Source organism: Manacus candei, unplaced genomic scaffold, assembly GCF_025592945.1.
Source record: "Manacus candei isolate 608988 ecotype Guabito, Panama unplaced genomic scaffold, ASM2559294v1 h1tg000119l, whole genome shotgun sequence".
In the NCBI taxonomy this organism is placed as follows: domain Eukaryota; kingdom Metazoa; phylum Chordata; class Aves; order Passeriformes; family Pipridae; genus Manacus; species Manacus candei.
In genome coordinates, this window is record NW_026138167.1 from 895,387 (window position 1) to 915,459 (window position 20,073).

The 20,073-nt window shown below is 38.5% G+C and overlaps 1 protein-coding gene across 5 annotated transcripts in view; it reads left to right on the forward strand.

The window, feature by feature from the left end:
- ENTREP2 (endosomal transmembrane epsin interactor 2) overlaps positions 1-20,073 on the forward strand; it is a 106,442-nt gene that overhangs the window by 47,954 nt on the left and 38,415 nt on the right. For all 5 annotated transcript variants that reach the window (XM_051770507.1, XM_051770510.1, XM_051770508.1 and 2 more), the window contains 2 exons: positions 12,330-12,440; positions 19,419-19,550. In XM_051770507.1, coding sequence (XP_051626467.1) covers positions 12,330-12,440; positions 19,419-19,550 — 243 coding nt within the window. The remainder of the gene's footprint in view (positions 1-12,329; positions 12,441-19,418; positions 19,551-20,073) is intronic.

Consider the following 20,073-nt stretch of genomic DNA (forward strand, 5'->3'; position numbering starts at 1 on the left):
TTTCAAATGGACAGAGTTTTGAGTAGCGTTAAAATAGGTTAGTACTGTTTGATTTCTTTCTCTTTCAAAATAAGACTTTTAACTTACATTTCATGTGTATGGATTTTTTTATTTAGGGAAGCACTGGTGCATAAATGGAAATGTAGTGATAAAAATTAGACAGCATGAACTACTATATAAAAAAAGCAATCTTTTTGTCAAAATTACTTCTTTTGACTGCCTGCACATATAGTAGAGATTTTCTGATTAGTTTTGTTGCAGTATTAATTACAGGTCATTGGAGGATTCTTTTGAGTGCTTACTTTCATGTAGCAAACTTTGAATGAGGTTCTGTAGTGCCCTGTCTGGTTATTCCCCGTTACCCTTTTAATAGAATATTTGACAAAACTTCAGCTTGTTCTCTGCTATGAAAATAATTACCAGCAAACTTTGTTTTGTTAAAATTACTGTTGGAAGTGTGTTACATTACTTGAATACTTCAAGAGATAGCTTGAATCTTATCTGAAAAAAAAGTATAGCTCCTCTTTTGCACAGTAGTAGTCGGTAGGCCACTGAGGTTAAGTTCAGTATAAAATGCACTTCTTAAGTGAGTGAAGCTGAAAAGTTGTGTCATGTTGTCTATTTTAAATTTTAAATAAATTTAATAGCATAATACAAGGTATTGAAATACAATATATATACAATATGTATTGTGTAATTAGATAATTTATATTCTATACCATAATTTTTTGTTGTATATTTCTGTATGTGTATGGATTTGTGTATTTATTGGAAGTCCTGAAAGTTTGGTTACTTTGTAGTGAGGGATAATATACATTGGAATCTTGAGGGAACATTTAAGGGAGCCGATTCCTGCATGTAAACATCGCAGGGGTAAGGGGGTGTATAGGTCATTTGTGAAGTAGATTGTCACAATCAAACCCCAGTGGGCCTAAGGATTCCAGCAGGCACACAAAATCTACTCATTTCAGGAACCTTTGGTGCAAAGGTCTTGAAAGCAAATGGCAAGATTTTCAGTATGAATTGGCATGAAGCAGTGGTAATGCCTTTGCCAGATCTGTGTTTGTCCTCATTCTCACATGGCAAATTGATGTTAAAACAAAGCAGAGAATATAAGGCTCCTTTTGGAAAGGATCCTGCTGCCATGTGACTGTAAAGTCCTTTTACTTTCTGCTTTCTCAGAATTTCCTCAGCTGTTGCTGTGGTCAGCAGCATAGCAAAGAATGAAAAATAGAAGCAAATATACTTGAAACCTGCAAGATTAACTTGTGTTGCTGCTCACTGGGGTAGGGGAAAAGGGAGTGGATGAGACAAAAATGGATTATTGTTAGGGCATGAAGGGGTTTGAAACAGGCTGAAGAGGCTTTTAGGTAGCAAAATGAATTACTGCAGATCTGGGTCTAGAAGTGTTTGCTGCCCTGCTAGGAATAATAGGGAAATGATATAACCTGCAGAACAACTAATAAAATAGTTGGTTTGGACTGAGTTTTTAATTTTCAAATAGGATTGAAAGTTATCTGGTACTTCATTCTCCAATTACAGCTCAAGTATTCCATGAGCTGTAAGATTGTCTGTAGTAGCTTTTGTTTAGGCTTTCAGGGGAAAAGGATAGTCACCAAGCTTCCTAGAAATTACTGCTTGTTTCTTTGAATGTACTTCAGAAAGGTGTAGATGCTAAAAGAGTTAATTAGAATCAAAATAACAGAAAATTAATAGATGCTGAAATGTCTACGTTTGACAAATTTCTACTCAGTGTTTCTAAGCTGAGAGCACAGGTCTTTATTACTAAATAAGGCCCCCTCTTACACTTTCCTAAAAAATACTAAAGTAAATAGTGTAATTGCTCTTGCTTTAATACAGCATTACAGGAATAATAAACAAGTGTAGAATACAACAATGCTGAACTCACTGTTGTTTTACAGTCTTTTAATCTGAGCATGATTGAGGAAATAATCTGTATGGCCATTGTTAGTACAGGGAATTTCTTGGAGGTTTTGAATGGAATACTCTTGTTATGAGATAATGGAGATTTATTTTGATACAGACAGATCTTTGCCTTTATCTCACTTTGTACTCCTGAATGTGGAGACAAGGTTGTGGTTTGGATTCCAGGTTCCTGAAAAGCCTGGGCAGCAACTACCAAATCCCCAACTTTGTTGTTGTTACTGCACAGTGATACAGGAGGAATCAAAACTACTACTGCTGGTCTTTAAATAGATGTTATTCTTTGTGATGCAAATCCTGCTGCAAACACACCTGTCTGTTGTGCACTGTGCTGTTCTCAACAGCTTTCACACAGTTACTTTGAAGATACAACTTTGCTGACTCTTGGTGGAAGCTGATTGCTACTCTGACAATAAACAGTCAGAGAGAGGCATCATTTTCCCCTGTAAATTAAAACCAATATAATTGTTTATAATCTTAAATAGAATAATATTCGAAGATACAGTTGAATTTTTCCACAGAAGTTTTTTAATGAAAATATAGAAATGAAGATACAACCAAGCAACTAATAACAATTAAATTCCAAGATCTATTTGAATGAAAACGAGTTAATAGGACCAGAGTGTGGTCAATAAAATCATGTACACCAAGGTTAAGTTCAGAAATCTGAGCTATTTAGCTTTGAAATTAGAAATAGTTGCATGGATTTTAATGTTTACACCAAGGTTTCAGCTTTCTCTTACAAAGTTAGATATCCTCATTAAAGCTAGTCAAAAGAAATTTTATCTGGAGAAAATGTAATTTAATTTAATAATTTCTGGGTTCATATAATTTAGGATAAAACAAAATATAATTTATGGTTCTTAACATAAAAACCTTAAAATCTTTAACCTGATGCTGTGCCACACAACAAGAAATATTTCTGCCTATTTAATATAGAACATTGCTTTGGACCTAGAGAAAATATTTTCGTTCAAACCTTTATTTTAGTTTAGGCAAAGGACGTGGAATACTGAGTTAAGCAGATCTGAAATGCCAACACTTTTTCATTCAGTCTGTTCTTGGCAAGTATTGAGAAATAATTTTAAAAGCGTTGTAATTTAATCATGAAAAAGAAATCTATTACGAGGCAAATAACAGGAAGATAAATTTTGTTGTTTCTTCTACACTTGCAAACCGTTAGTCAACAGTTTTGGTTTGAGTGCCATTTCTGTTTAGTAAGTTTTTAAAATGGGCTTATTTAAAATTATATGTGCATTATGTATTTAATTCTATAATCTGTTAAATGAGTTTTATCTGCCAATATTTTTTTGTTGTACGCTTTATAGTTGAATGAATTACAAGGGCAGAAGGCATCAATAAAATCACGTACTATGATCAGGAGCATAAAACAGCCTTGATAAGGAGCTTCAAAACTTACCTTGGAGTTGTGGCATATAGTCCAAAATATTTCAGTATTTTTAAAATTGCTATCTGGTGATGTCTCTGTGATGCCCACTCCATCATGCTAATAGATACAATATTCCAGTACTTAAATAAGTTTACTAAAAATCCACATTTTAGTATAAATTTGGCTAGTTTTGGCTTCCCACTGTTACTAACTGGGTATGCTTCTTTTTACTTACCTGAAGAGCTGAATTTTGGTTTTTGTTCATGGTAGTACCTTGTGTGGGCCAGGAATTTGAGGCAGAGCTGTGTAGGCATTTTATTATAGTTGACTAGATAGAGAAGATCAGTATGCTTTTAAAGCCCTTTTTTCTTGGATTAAAAAATATAAGTTATCTCCTATAATGCAACTAGAGAAGAGGGGATAGACATTTTTAAGGGGTTTTTACATTTTAACTACATGAAGGCAAAATTTCAGTGTTTATTGCAAACTTTTTTCCTGGATAAATGACTGGGGAATAGGAAAAAAAAATCATGTTAAATATATTGAAAAATAAAAATATCAATTAGATAATTAAGATAAAAATAATAGTAATAATTAAAATTATTATAATAATAGAAATAAAATATAATTACTACAGCTTGATTTAGTTAGAAGTAATCTTGTTTTGAAGGGACTGTTTGGAGTATATATATAGCCTGTTATCTGTCACTCAGTGTAACAGATCTCAAAGCTTCGTACTTATTATTAGGGATGTGATTATTTAGGGGAATAGACAGAAAATGTTAGTCTGAAAGCAGGTAAGGAATTGTCTCAGTCTGAGGAGACTGGACTGTTTGCTAAAGAGGATGAGTTTTAAAATAGACCAAACTCCTCTCTCTCAGCAATTGTAAATTCAAAATTAAGGGGCTTTAATCGAGGAAGTGTGGAAAAAACAGAAGAAATAACAACCCTTTATTAAAAGATATATGTATGTTGGCAAAAACAGTAACAGAACACAAAAAAACCCCAACTAGACAGTAGTCCTAGAAAAAAAAAAAGTCGGAATGAATACTGCTCTGTCCTTCAGCGCAGTCCTGATCACGGCCGGCAGGGGGCGCTGTGGGGGCGCTGAAGGGGCAGAGCCTGCAGTACCCGTCATGGCCGGCAGGGGGCGCTGAAGGGGCAGAGCCTGCAGTACCCATCATGGCCGGCAGGGGGCGCTGTGGGGGCGCTGAAGGGGCAGAGCCTGCAGTACCCGTCATGGCCGGCAGGGGGCGCTGTGGGCTCCGGGGGGAGCGGTCCCGGACCGCGGGAGAAGCCGAGAAGGAGATGGGGGAGCCTCCCCTCAGTGGGAGGAAAAAGGGAAGGGAAGCAGTCCACTCCTGCGGGACTCACCGCTGTCCCAGGTGACTGTGTCTCAAAACTCCTCCCTTCTCTCCCGCGGGCATGCAACTCTCCAATGAAACACAGCAGATCCGGGCTGGAGACAAGAGACAGCTCCCAGGCAAGTCAAAGTCAGCAGTCCGAGCTGACCAGGATGAGAAGCCAAAAAACCAGATCCCCAGTCCCTCTCCCCAAATGCCTGCATGTAGACCCCCATCTCCCTCTGAGAGCCAAATCCACAGTCTGCTCTGTCCTCAGTCCGGCAGCCAGCTCCCCCCAGCCTCTGATGGGCCGTTAGTCAGGAATGTAGCTCGGCTGGCTACATCCTTTGTAAAGCTAATGACCTCCCTTCCCCCCCACTCACTCCGTTTTTCCTTGGAGTGGAGCAGGGGAAGAAAAATTCTCCTGAATGTCTAACCTATAACAGGAATGAATGTACAGTGCTTTGGCTACTCACATAAATTTCCCTTGACCACACTGTTGGCCATAAAAATGTGATGTAGCCCTTGGTGAGATGAGATGAGATGAGCTGCTTGTCTGCATTTCTGGGAAAGAGAATGCATGTCTGTTTGTGGTGGGACACTGACTTGACAGAAAACTCAGAAATCTTCACCTTAAATTCAGCATCTGGCTGATCCAACAGGTAGCCTGTGTCTGTACCCCTGACAATCTTGAATTAACTTAGTACTGGTGCAGTTACAGATCTCACTGTTCATAATGTGTGATGGCCATAAATGTTCAGATTTGCTTCTGGATTTTTCCTTCTGCATTGACAATAAGTGTTGCTGTCTGTATTCCATGTAAGCCAAAGCTTTGTGAGCAAGATACCATACAGCAGGTTTTTAAATCTGCTTATACAGTGGTTTACAGAGACAAACACATTTACCTCTGCTTCTCAAATCATAAATGTGTGTTAAAATGTATTTATTATAAAGCCCGGGCCCCCTGGTGCTCTGGTGGTCAGGATGCAGCGCTCTCACCGCCGCGGCCCGGGTTCGATTCCCGGTCAGGGGACTTCCCCGGGCAGATGGAGCTCGTCAGCCCTGTAAGGCCATCCATCTAAGAGAAGGTCACTAAACAAACCTACGTTCTGGGGACCTCGCTGCCACCGTCCGAGCTCGCTCGGCCCCGGCAGAGGAACCTCAGGATTAAAGGGTGGGCTCAGTTCAGCGCACACTGGGTCTCACCTAAAAAATCCACTGCACAGGCTCGAAGGGTAAAGACCTTTCCCAAATCTTCGCTCGTGAAGACTGGCCATGATGAAAAATTATAAAGCCCATTGACTGTATGCATACATAATTAATGTGATTGGAAAAGTCTGTGGTATCTAGTGTCAAACTTCAGCGTTTCTACAAAATTCTTCAATAATGTAAAACTAAGTTCATTCAAGGATGATTTTATGACTTTTCAGAAAACTGCAGGACAGGAATTAAGACGGAAAAACACATAGACACAGTATTACAGGTACAGAGGATTGGCAGATTTGCAGAAGCAAGCTTACCATGGCAATGCCTGTTTTTTCTCCAAGTACACTTGTAATAGGGAGAGTTTGAAGGATGCTGAAACTACAACCGTAACACCGTTGAAAGCTCAACAAAACTGATATTTATTACCAGGAGGTGGCCAACAAAACGAACAAACTTGAGAGAGAGAGAGAGGAAAATAAGCCTTCAGTATGACTCCCTAGTCACCCAGGTGTGGCTTATGAAGTTATCTTACCAACCCAGAATGCCTAAAATTCCCCAGAGCAGAAGCTGCATTCTCAGAGTCGGCAGGCTCACGAGATAGTGGGCGTCCCGCAAAAGGCAACGTTGTCCTTTGATGTGAAGCTTGCTCCATCCAGAATGAGCTGTCTGCTTTTTATACAATTAACTGAATGACGTCTACCTGGGCAGGTGTGGCCAGCACCGCCCAGCTAGAGGCCCTCAGTCCCACCCCTTGGTTATGCAAGTGGGATCTCTTCTGCGCATGCGTGAGTAACTCAGGATTCCCCTTGAGCCGGCATGTTATACCTCAGGAGTCTTTTCTAATTGAGTCTGGGGGTTTACTTCATCTTTCTCCTCTTCAGTTTCTCCTTCAAGTGTCCTTGGAAGGTGATGGGCCAATCATAAGACAGCAATTAAATATAATTTATACCAGAAGCTCTCTTCAAGGACGAAGTTCCCGTTTATCAGTGCTTGTTTTCTCATAACTTGACAGGAAAAAGATAAACTGATAGGTGGCTGGGCCAAACACAGACCGAAAGTATTAACGTCTAATTAAACCCTGATACAACACTGCACAGAAGGTAACATTTTTTCTAAGTGTGTCTTGACTATCAAACCACTGAAAACTACTTGTAGTAGTAAGTCATTCTTCAAACTGTAGTTAATATGTGCCATTCCTTTTTACTGTGTTCCTGGTGGATAAATATGATATTTATCCATATATTTATAAATATGATAAATAGTGTCATGAATCTGTGGTTTGGGTCACTTAAAGAAACACCATCAAAGGTACTGGCAAAAAGCAGGGTTTAATATAAATTTGTGAAAGAGTAACTTAACTGAGTTTGACGTCAAGGTTCACTCTATTACTTACTACACAGTTGAAACATACATAGGAAAATAGAATTAAAATCAATTTAGAATGTTTTACACAGAGACCAGAGATGCACATTATCATTGTAATGAAATTTGAAATTCTCCGGTTATTAAATTTTTCTCCTCTTGCATAAGAAATTGTGCCATCTTTTACTTCTTTAGAGTAGTACTGTCACACTGTAGCTTCTGCAATCTGTTTTTTGCTTTTATATACAGCTTCATAGAATCACAGTATAGAATGGGTTAGAAGGGACCCTAAAGGTCATGTAGGTCCACCCCCTGCCACGGGCAGGGACACCTTCCACTAGCCCAGGTTGCTCCAAGCCCCGTCCAACCTGGCCTTGGACACTTCCAGGGATGGGGCAACCACAGCTTCTCTGGGCAACCTGTGCCAGGGCCTCCCCACCTTCCCAGGGAAGAATTTCTTCCTAATATCTAGTTGGAAGCCATTCCTCCTTGTCCTATCACCACATGCCCTTGCCCCAAGTCCCTCTCCAGCTCTCTTGGGGCTCCTTTAGGCACGGGAAGGTGCTCAAAGGTCCCCACAGAGTCTTCTCTTCTTCAGTCTGAACAGCCCCAGCTCTCCCCACCTGTCTCCAGAGCAGTGGTGCTCCAGCCCTGGGATCATCTCGGTGGCCTCCTCTGGACTTGCTCCATCAGGGTCACATCCTTCCTGGGGGGAGGGGGGGCCCAGACCTGGATGCAGCTCTCCAGGTCTCTTGTGAGAGTGGAGTAGAGGGGCAGAATGCCCTCCCTCGACCTGCTGCCCACACTGCCTGGGATGTAGCCCAGGACGTGGTTGGCTTCTGGGCTACAAACACACATTGCCGGGTCATATTGTGCTTCTTATTCTCCAGCATCCCCAAGTCCTTCTTCTCAGGGCTGCTCTCACTCCATATTTTGGTAGAAAGTTGTATATTTACAGGAAATCAAAAATTTTAATGTTTTCTGTTGCAAATCACAAACTCTAGTGTTTGCTAAAGTTGGTTGTTCTTTTGTTTTTCCCCTTTTACCTCCTAACAATTCAAGAACAAATTGTGAAAGACACAGTAAGAGTAAAGATTAAAGATTTCAGTTTTTCAGGTAATACAATTTTAACTGTGCCTTTGGGAAATAAGATGAAAGGAAGTCTAAAGGTTATAAAAAAATTGTAAATACAAAAGAGAATAAATTACTTGAGGCTAACTGTGAAGAAAAAAGCAATAGTGAGAAACAAAAATGAAAGTGATGGAAAAGAATGGGTGGGGAGAATACATCAACTTTTGTAAATCCTTTTGATTTTTTTTGGTGGCATCCATAAATTTAAGATTATCTACTTTGGGACATTCTGACAGCAAGTGTATGGTTATATCTATTTAAGAAATGTGCAGTGAAAATTTTTCACAAATAATCTGAGAATACTGATAATTTTCTAAAAAGTCAAGTTTTACTAAAGAGAGAACGACAAATAACTTCTGTTATAGTGGAAAGATAACCTGTTAGGATTAGGGCTTACTTTATTTTTTTTTCAGTAAAGAAGGTCACTTATTTTGAGCTGTCCCTTGTAAAAGCGTGGGGGAACTGATTTTTTCATTCTGTGCAGATTTGTGTGGTGTGGTCTCTTCAGTGTGCATGTTGGGACTGCAAGGATGAAAACTCACTCTTGATATACTCTACATAATTAAAGTAGTTCTCAGAAATGGAGTGAAAAGGGGAGCTTCGTGTGGCTCTGCCCTTCCTTAGTTTCTGCCATAGCACAGGGCCAGTGCAGCCTTTTTTCTGTTGCTACATTCTGCCAGCTTTCAGAAGAAACAGAGGAATCAGTTGAGAAATTGATTGAACTATACATTTGTTTCGACTCTTCTCCAAAGTTTTGGAAAGTATAACTCTTCCAGCACAGCAGGGAAAGATACCTACATCCAATGTTTGGGTATAGCCACAGAATAGTTGGAGTTGGATGTAGAGATGTCTTCTAAGAAACTGTGTGATTGAGGATTAAATAGAAACTGGTAAGTTGTTTGCTGTTGCCATGTATTCCTGCAATCAGATGTCCATCATCCCTGTCGTTTGGAAGTACAGCAAATATATTCCATTAAGCCTCAGCCCCCCTTTGCATTAGAATTTTTCTTCTCTTTTGGTAGAGAGCCGATGTGAAGACTTTAAATAGTTTTATTTGTAAAGACAGAAGTTATGGGAAGGCCAGGAGAACCTCTTTCTTGTAACCTGAACCTCAGAATTATGGAAACAATGAAATAGAAGCAGCAGATTAGGGTCATGAAGAGAATTAACTAGTTTATAATTACAGGTGTGAGATGACACCTCAAATTATGAGTTGTTACTTCATTTTAAATAATTGCATCTGAGCAGAGCTAATTAGTTTTGTAGAATTAGTTTAGGACTATGGTAACATTTAAGTAGGAAGTCCGTTAACATTTCTTCTATAGAGTACTTTGTGTAGAATATCAGCTGTGACTTCTCCAGTTAGTTCTGCTAAGACCATGTCATAATAAATCAATTGGTTTCACTTTTTGTTCGTGTAGTAATTCTTGGTGGCTTTGAGAGCTTAGTGATATTGATGCATCTTCCTGAATTCTAGGAATATTTTAACTTGCTTATGTGTTTAACTAGAAAGGTGGAAAACATACTGTAGTGTTAAAACAGCATTAAGATGTCATAGCCCTTCAGTATCTGACACACTGTGTTTTCTTCAGCGTAATTTTTTTCCCTTGATCACTGGGTTAACTGCATCACACACTCTTTCCTAATAATTCCATGCTGCTCCTGCCAGGATGTTGCACCGAGCTCTCAGAGCAAACATTTCGTAGCTTGCTTTGTGAGGAAAATTTTAATGTGGAACTTAGATAAATTGACTTCATGAATAATGTATATCTAACTTCATCTATGGCATTTCATAGTGTCACAATCCACAATGACCACTCTTTCACAGGGTTGCAGATACATTGGTTTTTACTGCGTACATGTACCAGTGTTAGAAAAGAGTGATTTGTGATAAAAACATTAAGCACACTGAAGATATTGTTTAATGCTTGTTAATGTGGTAATTGATACTTTTATGCCTCCTTTTCTCTGTTGTGGCTTCCAACGTGGTGGTAATGTGTCAAGTTGTGATAACAGTGGTACAAGTCTGCCCTAGGCCATCAGTACAAGGCTTTTTTGGTATTTAGCTGAGAAGCATTAAGGAAGGAGATTGGAAATACTTCAGTTACTTTTATTAGGATCTTTGTGCTCTGCAAAAGGCAAGGTAGTTACAACAGACTTGCAAAGGAACTGAGTTTTCCCTTCCAACTCCGTGCCCAGCTTAGGAAGTTCCTTGCCTGAGACACTGAGAAGTGAAGCGTAAACCAATCAAATTGGGAAGACAAGTGTGAGAGAGAACTTCAGTGTTTGATATGGGACCACGTGGTGGCTGCCACCCTTAAATGCAACTTCTACAGAGAACATAATACTTAGACCCACTGAGAAGAGCAGGAGTTGTAAGAGCCTGTTACGTGATTTTGGCAGTGCTGGGTTCTTCTCTCTTGTCTTTGCCAGTGGCAAGAGGAAGAGGTTACCTTGGAAACTCCAGCAGAGGTTTCTTCATTAGTGAATGCTGATATGGAGAAAGTACTGCAGATAGATGAACCTGATGTAGGTTGCAGCCCTTGTTGTCAGATGTGATGCTTGGAAGAATCTGAAGCTGGCAACTTAAATTTTTTAAAACAAATTCTTGTCTTTTGGTTAATACTGTGGAGGTTACAGGGTGGGGTTTTTTGCCTGAAAATGCTAAAAAAACCCCCCAACAACCATTTTGGATGCAAGGTTGCAAAAAATACTCATAGCACGTGCATTGACACAAGATAACATCTTGTGAGAACAGTGAAGGGTTGTAGACTCTGGCCATGCATATGGAAAAAGATGCAACAGAATTTCTTACTAATTTCAGATAATACACTCCTGCTCCCACTGAGTTATGGCAGTGTCAACACTGAATATTTAAGGTGGCCACACACTGGGCACATGTTTATTCTTGGCCTCTTATTGCTTGTGCCATTCCCATTCCCTACATAGATTTCTGTCTGCCCACACTGGGCCAGGTTTTTTATATTTAAAGCAATAAAATTGTAATTAAGCTGATGGAATTGAGTTAATTATTGTTTTGACATGTTTTGACATATTTTGAAGTGAGGCAAAAGGAGTAATTAACACAATGGGTAATTAATATGGAAGATACTGCGTAAATTGTCATCATCATGGCCGGGCTTCGCGAACGAAGATTTGGGAAGGGCTCTGCCCACGTCTGTTGCAAGTGCGTTGGTGGCTAAAAAGGCCAATATGAGACAGGCATGTCCAGTTGCAAAAGGCACAGCAGAAAGAGTCCTTAGGTGGTAAATTCTGCAGGGCACAATTCTTTCTGTGTTGTCTTTTCCCCTCGAGAGTGATCCTGCGTGTGTTCTCAAAGGAAACAGCAGCGTTGTAGATGGTGTGTCTCCAGACCTCCTGGTTTGAGGCCAGAGTAGACTAGTTATGTTGATCATTTAATATGGAAGATGCTGCATAAATTGTAATTGTTGTTTAAATACCAAGTAATTATATGTATCCAGAATTTTATTCACCTTTTTCCCCTAACTTGTTGGAACTCATGATATGTGATATTGACAAATACTTTTCCTGTCTAGGATACCCATATCCTCATCAAAAGGGATTTAAATTGTTTTAAGATTACTTCTGTTTAAAAAAAAAACAAACAACTTTTTCAATTCCTATATTTTAGCAATGCTCATTAATAATACCCATTAAATTTTCAGAGTGTGTTATAAAAGTGGGAGATAAGTGGATTACTTTGAAATGGCTGGAAGAAAAGCATATGATAGTCAAGCTTAGTTTTGATTTAGTTTTCTCCTATAGTGCGAGACTGAAGATGTTGTGAGATTAAATACCCTATTCTAAATTATATAACATGTTGCCATCCATATAATTGTACGACAGGCTGGAAGTTCTTGAACATCTAAATTATATTTTTCCTTATTTGCCTCTAGCAGTGAATAATAATGGACTGCTTGGTTTTTTCCCAGATCACCTTTTTCATGCTGCTGTCTGCAGTGTGTGTCATGCTGAACTTGGCTGGCTCCATCCTCTCCTGCCAGAACGCTCAGCTGGTGAGGTCCCTGGAAGGCTGTCAGCTGGTGAGTAATGAAAAACAAGTCTCTTACAAAGGGCAAGGATTTTATTTTGCATTTTGTTAGGGCTTTATGCACATATTCCTTTGACTTCCTGAACATTTAGTAGAGCAATCTATAGGTATTACAACAGGAAAAATCATTTTGAGAAAAGCTTGAGGGTTGAAGTGCTTTGTCACCTCAAAAAATAAGTTTTAGTATTAGAAATGCTTGCTTCTTAATGTCATGGTAACAATAGTGCTTCAGCAAATAGGTGGAATACAGGGCACATCAGAGCAATGCAGTGATTACCATTTGGTGTCAGCAGTATCAGGATTTCATCCAATAGCTCCTTGTAGAGGCACTGTATTTCACAGATGCACTAATAGTAATGTTCTGATGTGTGTATGCTAATATTTTATTTGCCAACCTAAATTAATCTTTTTTTTCAATTTCCAAAGTAAATGTATGTTATTTTTATTAAATAAAATACAGAGTAATACAAATTATCATGATGTGGCATGCTATGGTCTAAGTTACTAAAAGTTACAGTTTACCTAGAGCCTTTATGTTTTGATCTCAGGAAAAAAGTACATATACTTTGAACTCCAACGTATTTTATCATTCAAACTTACAAAGATGTCTACAGAAGTAAACTCATTACTGAAATCCTTGATGTAAAGTAAATAATAAAACAATTATACACCCCTCCAACTTCAGGAAACAAATGACGTTGAATTATAAAATTGATAAATGGATTGGAGAATGTTTATAAATGTGCACCAGTGCTATTTTTATTATAATCTGTTAACAGACCAATCAATCTGTTTAAATCCTGCACTCACAGGACTCATTAAAAATTAGAAAGACATACACATATGCACCCCAAGACATTGATCTAAATGTTAAAGAAAAAAGACATTTTCCATTTAATGCCAACAGATGACTCCATGAAATGCTCGTGCACCTCTTAAGTCATTGTTTGATTCCTTTGTTCTGTTTGGACACAATATGTTTAGTAAAACTGAGTTCAAATAATACAAAATGTTTTAGGAAATATTTCAAAAGGCACGTGACACAGAACACCATTTGGGTGTAACCTGTCCCATGCCTTCCCCTTCTTTAGTCAGCTTGGAAGCTCGTGGTCCACGTTACTGTGGCTCCTCCTGTGTTAGGGCTGCATGTGCAGCTCCCTGAGCCAGGCAGGAGGAGCTTGGCTGCTCTGCTGGGAATTGTTCTGCTAAGAATGTTCTGCAGACATTTGCGCAATGTCTGAGTTTTCCAGCTGTGATTGGAGTAAAGGCTTTATAGCCTATGGAGAAATCAACTGGTGGAACCTGGAGCTCTGCTGTAAGATGTGTGCTGCACATTGCAGAGTGATGGAAAAATAGTTTTTATTTTGAGGGGTTTGTTGGGGGTTTTTTGGTCTCTTTTTTTTTTCATTAAAAAAGAGTTGTCATAGGTATTTTTTTGTGTAAAACCTTTGAAGTGAGTTTTACAAATTTGTATTGAGATCCTTGCTTTGATATTAGGACTATTTAGAAGTACTTTGAGGGGCTACATTTGTATCAGAACTTCCCATGAAGACTTACCAAAAAAGCCTTGTATCTGTGTGGAAGAAGGAATAAATAACCTCTCAAAATGAATGCTTTCCTGACTATGTAATGCAACTATGTAACTGTATTTTGGGACCTACATGCTATAATTTTCAAACGCGGTATTTTGACCTGGAGTGTCACTGTGATGAATAGCTTAGTCTTGTGTCTAGACATCATGCTCTGCTGGTTGGTTTTCCACGTTCTTAAGCAGTGCTTCTTGCCACATCTCTCATGTAGGATTGTATCAAAACCCTAAAGAGAAACAGGAAGGAACGCTGGGATTTTGGAAACATGTATTTACTTCTTCCTTGCTCAATAGCTCAAAACCGGTGTACTTGGCTCATAAATTAAAAGGAAACAGTTACATTTCATTTGTATTTCCCTGGCCTTTCCCTTCCTACTGCAGATGGAATGTGCAGATTTTCCTTTGGACTACTGAAACATTGATCTGGCTAAAGAAGATAAAACAAGGGTTCAAACTGTAGTTTCAATTTTCAGAGCATGCTGAGATACTAACTGGCTTTGCCACAGTGTGTTATACTATGTAAGGGCAATTTAATTTCATTGTGACTGTTTATCATAACTGTATCAAAAAAAATACAGTTTCTTCTGCCCAGACCTTATTTTTAGGTTTTCCTTATTTTTAGGTTTTCCTTATTTTTAGGTTTTCCTTTCTCAAAATCACATTTCAGTCACTTTGGGGACTTGCATGTAAATATTGCCATGTTGAAATGCTCATATATATGAAATTCTAGAGTTCTGTTCTCATAGCCCACCTGCTGAGAGGGATGCTCTGCAGTGAGCAGCACTGCTTTATGAGCAGGTGCAGGGTGTGACTCAGAAGCTGGTGATATGTTATGGCGAACATATCTCATTGCTTTATTACCTTTTATCACTTTAAAAATCCCAGTTTCTTAACAACTTGTTCTAAGTGTATATTTAATTTTAATGCCTTAGCTGGCTCACTTTAGTGTTGTAGGTCTGTGCATTCCCTCACTGTGTGACTGGTTGTACATTATCAAATCTAAATCCTCTGGTTGCCTTCTAGGATACAAATGTACTGTACGGTGGTGCAGCTCTAGGAGTGAAAACTCAGCTTTTGCAGACATGTGCTTTGAGATGTAGTCAACATCCCATATAACTGCAACAGTAAATTTCCAAGCACAGTATAGTGAAACGGTCAAACTCAAAGTAAATTCTGTTTTAGTTGTGGTATTTCTGTCAAACTCATTCATGTTGATGTGTGGCTTTAAAAATTATAATAGTACCTGCTGTATTGTGGAGTTTAAATTCAGCAGCATTTCACACATAGAGTAGTTATTTGAAGAAAAAGAACAGGGCACAATGGTCTTATTTTGCTTTAAACACTGGGGATTTATTGTACATTCCATAATGTATATTTTTGTGTGAATATGAGAAATGTGTTCACCATATGTTAGCATTTTGAATGTGTAATTTGTGAAGTCAGTGTTTGTGCTCTTTATCCTGCAGCTTAGCAACATACAACACTGAGGAACAAAAAAAATGCCAGTAGCTTTAATGGCTTGTTAAGAGAAATTAATTGGAATTTTTTCCCCGTGATTAGCTGCATATCCTGCAGCCATAACCTCAAGATACTGATTTAAGTCCCTGATAGTAGGATGTGTACAGAGCAGTTATACACTCAAACTGTTCATTACTGTGTGTATCAGAAACATTCCTGTGTGGGAATTTCTTTTTCAAGTAATTGATCTCTAAAATTTGTGCTTAACATATATGGCTAGAGCAATTAATATATTTTAATTTATATTCTATTACTGCACAAGATAGAATATGTTTTATTTCTTCATCTTGTAAGTCACTTATTTGTTTAAAAATAAATGCTGTAGTTTTAATCAAATATACAGCTGGTTATTACTCAGAAAAGTAGTGATAGAGTTAAGCTCTGTATAAAAAGTTTGCTTATAAATTTTTTTTTGTTTGTACAGCTGAAATTGGCCAGTGGTTATAGTAACATATAAAGGAAGACTCTTTTTTCCCTCAATTATCTGTAGCTGGAATAGACAAAGCAAGGAAAAGCAGACCAAGGGCAAGTTCGCATAGAGGTGAATGGCACTGCCCAGGTGCAGAGATTTCTTTGTGTTCCGTTTTGTGTTGTACCTGCATTCAGGTCTGTGCATATTGAAAACCAAGTTTTAGAATTCCAGGAAAAAATATATACTTTTTTTTGTTCTTATTTGTATGTCAGTTTTTAATCTTGATATTTCCCTACCATGCAACTTTATTCCTTACTGGATTTTCCAATTCTTTCTCTTTGCATAAGTTACTCTAATTCACTGAAGTTCCTTCCCATAAGCACACCAGTGAGGCTTTCTTGTACTTCACTGCCTTGTTATCAACTTTGGAATTTTTATATTTTATTTTGAAATTTTCCTTCCTTTTATGTTCCCTATAAAAAACCCTAAACTAAGAAAAAGTAAAATCTATTACTACCTTTACTGGAAGACTTGACTTGCATTTGTAATAGGGAAATGGTAGAATGTGACATAACACTGTTAATTGCTCCCTACCTTAACCTTTTGGTGAAGTGTGTGCACACTCAGAGTCATTTCTTCTTTGTAAGGCACCTCTAATGCCTTGACAGAATTTGATGAATGTGTGTGTAGGTATTTGTAATGAATCTAGAGCGTCCTTTCGTTTTTTTGATCCTCTGCTACATAGAAGTCAGATTGTAATGAGTTTTATCACTTTAGAAGTAACAGTACTGTTTTTTGGCAAGACAGAATAAACTTAAAAGACAGTTTATGCATATGGGTAGCTCAGGCTGATGTTTGAAATCTTAACCGTGGGTTGGATGAGAGTGTACTTTGCAACTGTCATAAATATGAAAGTACCCAAACTCTACTATGATTACTGACTGTGCTCACTAGCATGAGTAAGACTCACAGTGTGGAACTCAAATATATGCAGGATGATAGGGGTTTGGGCAGGGGATGAAGTGAATCATGCTTTATTCTTGAGCCCTGCCAACCAAATAGAGATTTAAACACAGACAGCTTTGGAGGCACTGCTGATGTAATTGTGTCTGAGGTTGGCAAACACCAGCCCAGCAGCTGGAACAAGTATTCCCAGCTCCTCCCTTGTTCCAATGCAGCTTTACTGTTAGTGCTGCTGTCTCTGTTTATGAAGCCACATAGTGAATGGCATTTGAGGTCTGATCTGGACTAAAAATAAATTACTTCTTCCCCCTCCTCCCTAGAAGAAAAAAAAAAAAACAAACCCCGTATTAATTTTGACCCTGTTTAGGGCACAGAATAGCTGTATAAACTCTTGATCTTGCCTGTGCAAGTGTGAGACAGCAGTGGGGCAGGGATGAGCATCATGGAGCAGGGATGAGCATCGTGGAGCATGGGGGCTCAGAAGTGCTCTCAGGGGCTGTGTTGTTGAGGTCACATATGCAATGACACGTTCAGCCTCTTGTCCTGCTCCCTGTTACAAAAACACAACTCACAAAGATGTCACTTCAGGAACATTGGAAGGAAAAAGTGTGTGATAGGGCAAGTTAAAACCTCCAAAAATAGTATGCTTCCAGTCTGGTTGTGAATCTTAAGTGGTTTTGAATATGCTGTGATTCTTAAGATTGTCCCTGTGTTTTGCAGGAACTTTCACTTAAACAATTAGCTTTTAAGTAATTTTAAGAATTAAATTAAAAGGAGAGTTACTGGGCAGTACAAAGTTATGGCACAGCTTTCTGAATGAATTGAGAATGTCTCATAAATGGGGAATCTTGACTGAGCCTTTTTAGCCTTATTTCTGTGACACCTGTTCATTACGTGTGATAAAAGTAGACCTAAGATCTGTATTTCATATTAGAAGTGTCAAGTACATACCACCATGAGTCAGTGACTGTCCTTCATTGAGCAGGGACAGCATGAATCAGAATAGATGATCTTGCAATAGAAAGCTTTGCCCATATTCCTCATTATAAAAACTTTTTTGCAGCTGAAGCTTGCCAGAGCAAATCAATACAGGCTTCAGTGTCAAACTTCATCAGTAGCATTTATCTGACAGCAGAACCATTTCAGGAGAGGTTTGGGAGCAAGACCTCCCCACTGACATGTACTGGTTTGACTTGAGGAGCTGAGGTCATGTGATCGTAAACCATGTACTTGGGTTTTCTCCAGATGTCTCACTTTTTAAAAGAAAGTATTAAAGATTACAGGAGTTGAAGATAAAACCCCAGTCTGAAATTGTTAAAACAGCTTTGTGAATTAAATTGTATGTTAATTAGAAATAAACCCCACAGCTATCATAGAGGTGCACAGTGTATTTTTTCTTTATTTCTTTTGCAGTGTCTATGGCATAGGGTATGACCAGTTTCTGTGAGCTGCCATAGACAATGATTTCCAGTGCTGCCTTTGAGAATATGGGAAATGGTGTCATTTACATACCTAGGTTTTTTAAAAGCCTTTTACAAATTGTACTGGGTAGAGGGCAATCTGGAGTCTCAGGCATTGAAGTCCCCTGAGACAGCATCCTGCTGTGAGCATGCTTCCTCCCAGTACACGGCAAACGGTCATTTGCACCTCATCTGCAAAAGTTTATTGTGGTTTTCAATTGACTCTTATTTTTGCTCTTCCATGTGTCCTGGTGACCAGCATGTAAGGAGAGAGTATTAGATAAGCCTGATAGGGGTGGCATTAAAACTACATATAATTAAATACGTAACTTTTAAGATCATAGGAACAATTTAAACATTTATTGAGGTCTTAAGCAGTAAGTACTTACTGCTCTGCTTAAGCAGTAAGTAAATACTCTGTTGAAATGATTGTAGGTATCTGGCTATGCAAGGTAATTCTACAAGGAATGCTGCTACCCGTCTTTGTTCAGGAAACTGGCAACATCTTAGGGAGAATTTGAATTTAAAATAGTAAACATGTATTTGCATTATAAAATTTTTTTGTGGCTTTGTATCTGTAAATCTTAATTTTTTTTAATGTAAAAGAGTGATTCAGATCTCCTACCACCCAGCCACTGTACTTCTTTACTTTGAGAAATAAAGAACTGATTGGTGACTCCTTCATATGTTTTCTGACCTCTTTCTGTTATTTTTTGGTTTTCCCCATTGGGTATGATTCTGTGTTTATTCAGTTCAGTTACTCTGGTTTCAACTGCCATTGGAAAGCAAATTTTTTTCAAAATGAGTCATGCAAGGTAGCACTCTTTGCTATTGTGTCCTCTTTCTGTATTTTACCTTGTTTTATACCTTATATTAACTAACGGAAAATATTCTGCTCCAAGATTTCTGCATAGATATTTTTATTTTGCATTTATTAGTCATCACTGTCACTGTAACTGCAAATACATGATTTGGGACGTGTGTTTCCCTTGATTTATACTTTTTCTGACCTTTTTTTTTTCTCCACAGATTAAATTCGACAGTGACGGTGTCTGTGTTTGCTGTGAAATGCAGCACCAGACATCAGGCTGCAGTAACTTGGGAGAAACCCTGAAGCTGAACCCTCTGCAGGAGTGTAACACAGTAAGGCTGACCCTAAAGGTGAGGCCCAAAGGAGAGGATAACAGTGTATTGCAGTTTTAACTCAGCAAGGCAGAAGTGTCTGATGGAAGAAGTAGCAGTTGGTGTTCTCTGTGTTCATCCACTTTTACATGCAAAAAAAGTACCTTTATCCAGCAGAATGTAGTGCTTCTATGCATGAACCATTTTACACACAATATCTGCATTTGTGTGGGTAACTCTCTTGTTAGAGATTATTTAAGAAACAGAAGTTAGAATGGGTTAGGACTGATGCTGGAAGGGGCAAGAACAGGGATCTGTCATGTTGCTGTTCAAGGAAGGTAGGATCAGAGGTGGTGGTGTTTATTCATGTTGTGGTAGACTAAAGAAACAAATCACTGCAGAATGATGAGCTATTTCATGCTGTACTGCTAACTCAGAAGTAGATTACAAAAGGACATTACTTTGGGAGAGGATAGTAAGTGTTCTTTCTGGATAATGCTGGAAACATGCTTATAGACTGCTTTGCAATATTATAAGAAGTTTAAATCTTGCATTTTGTGTT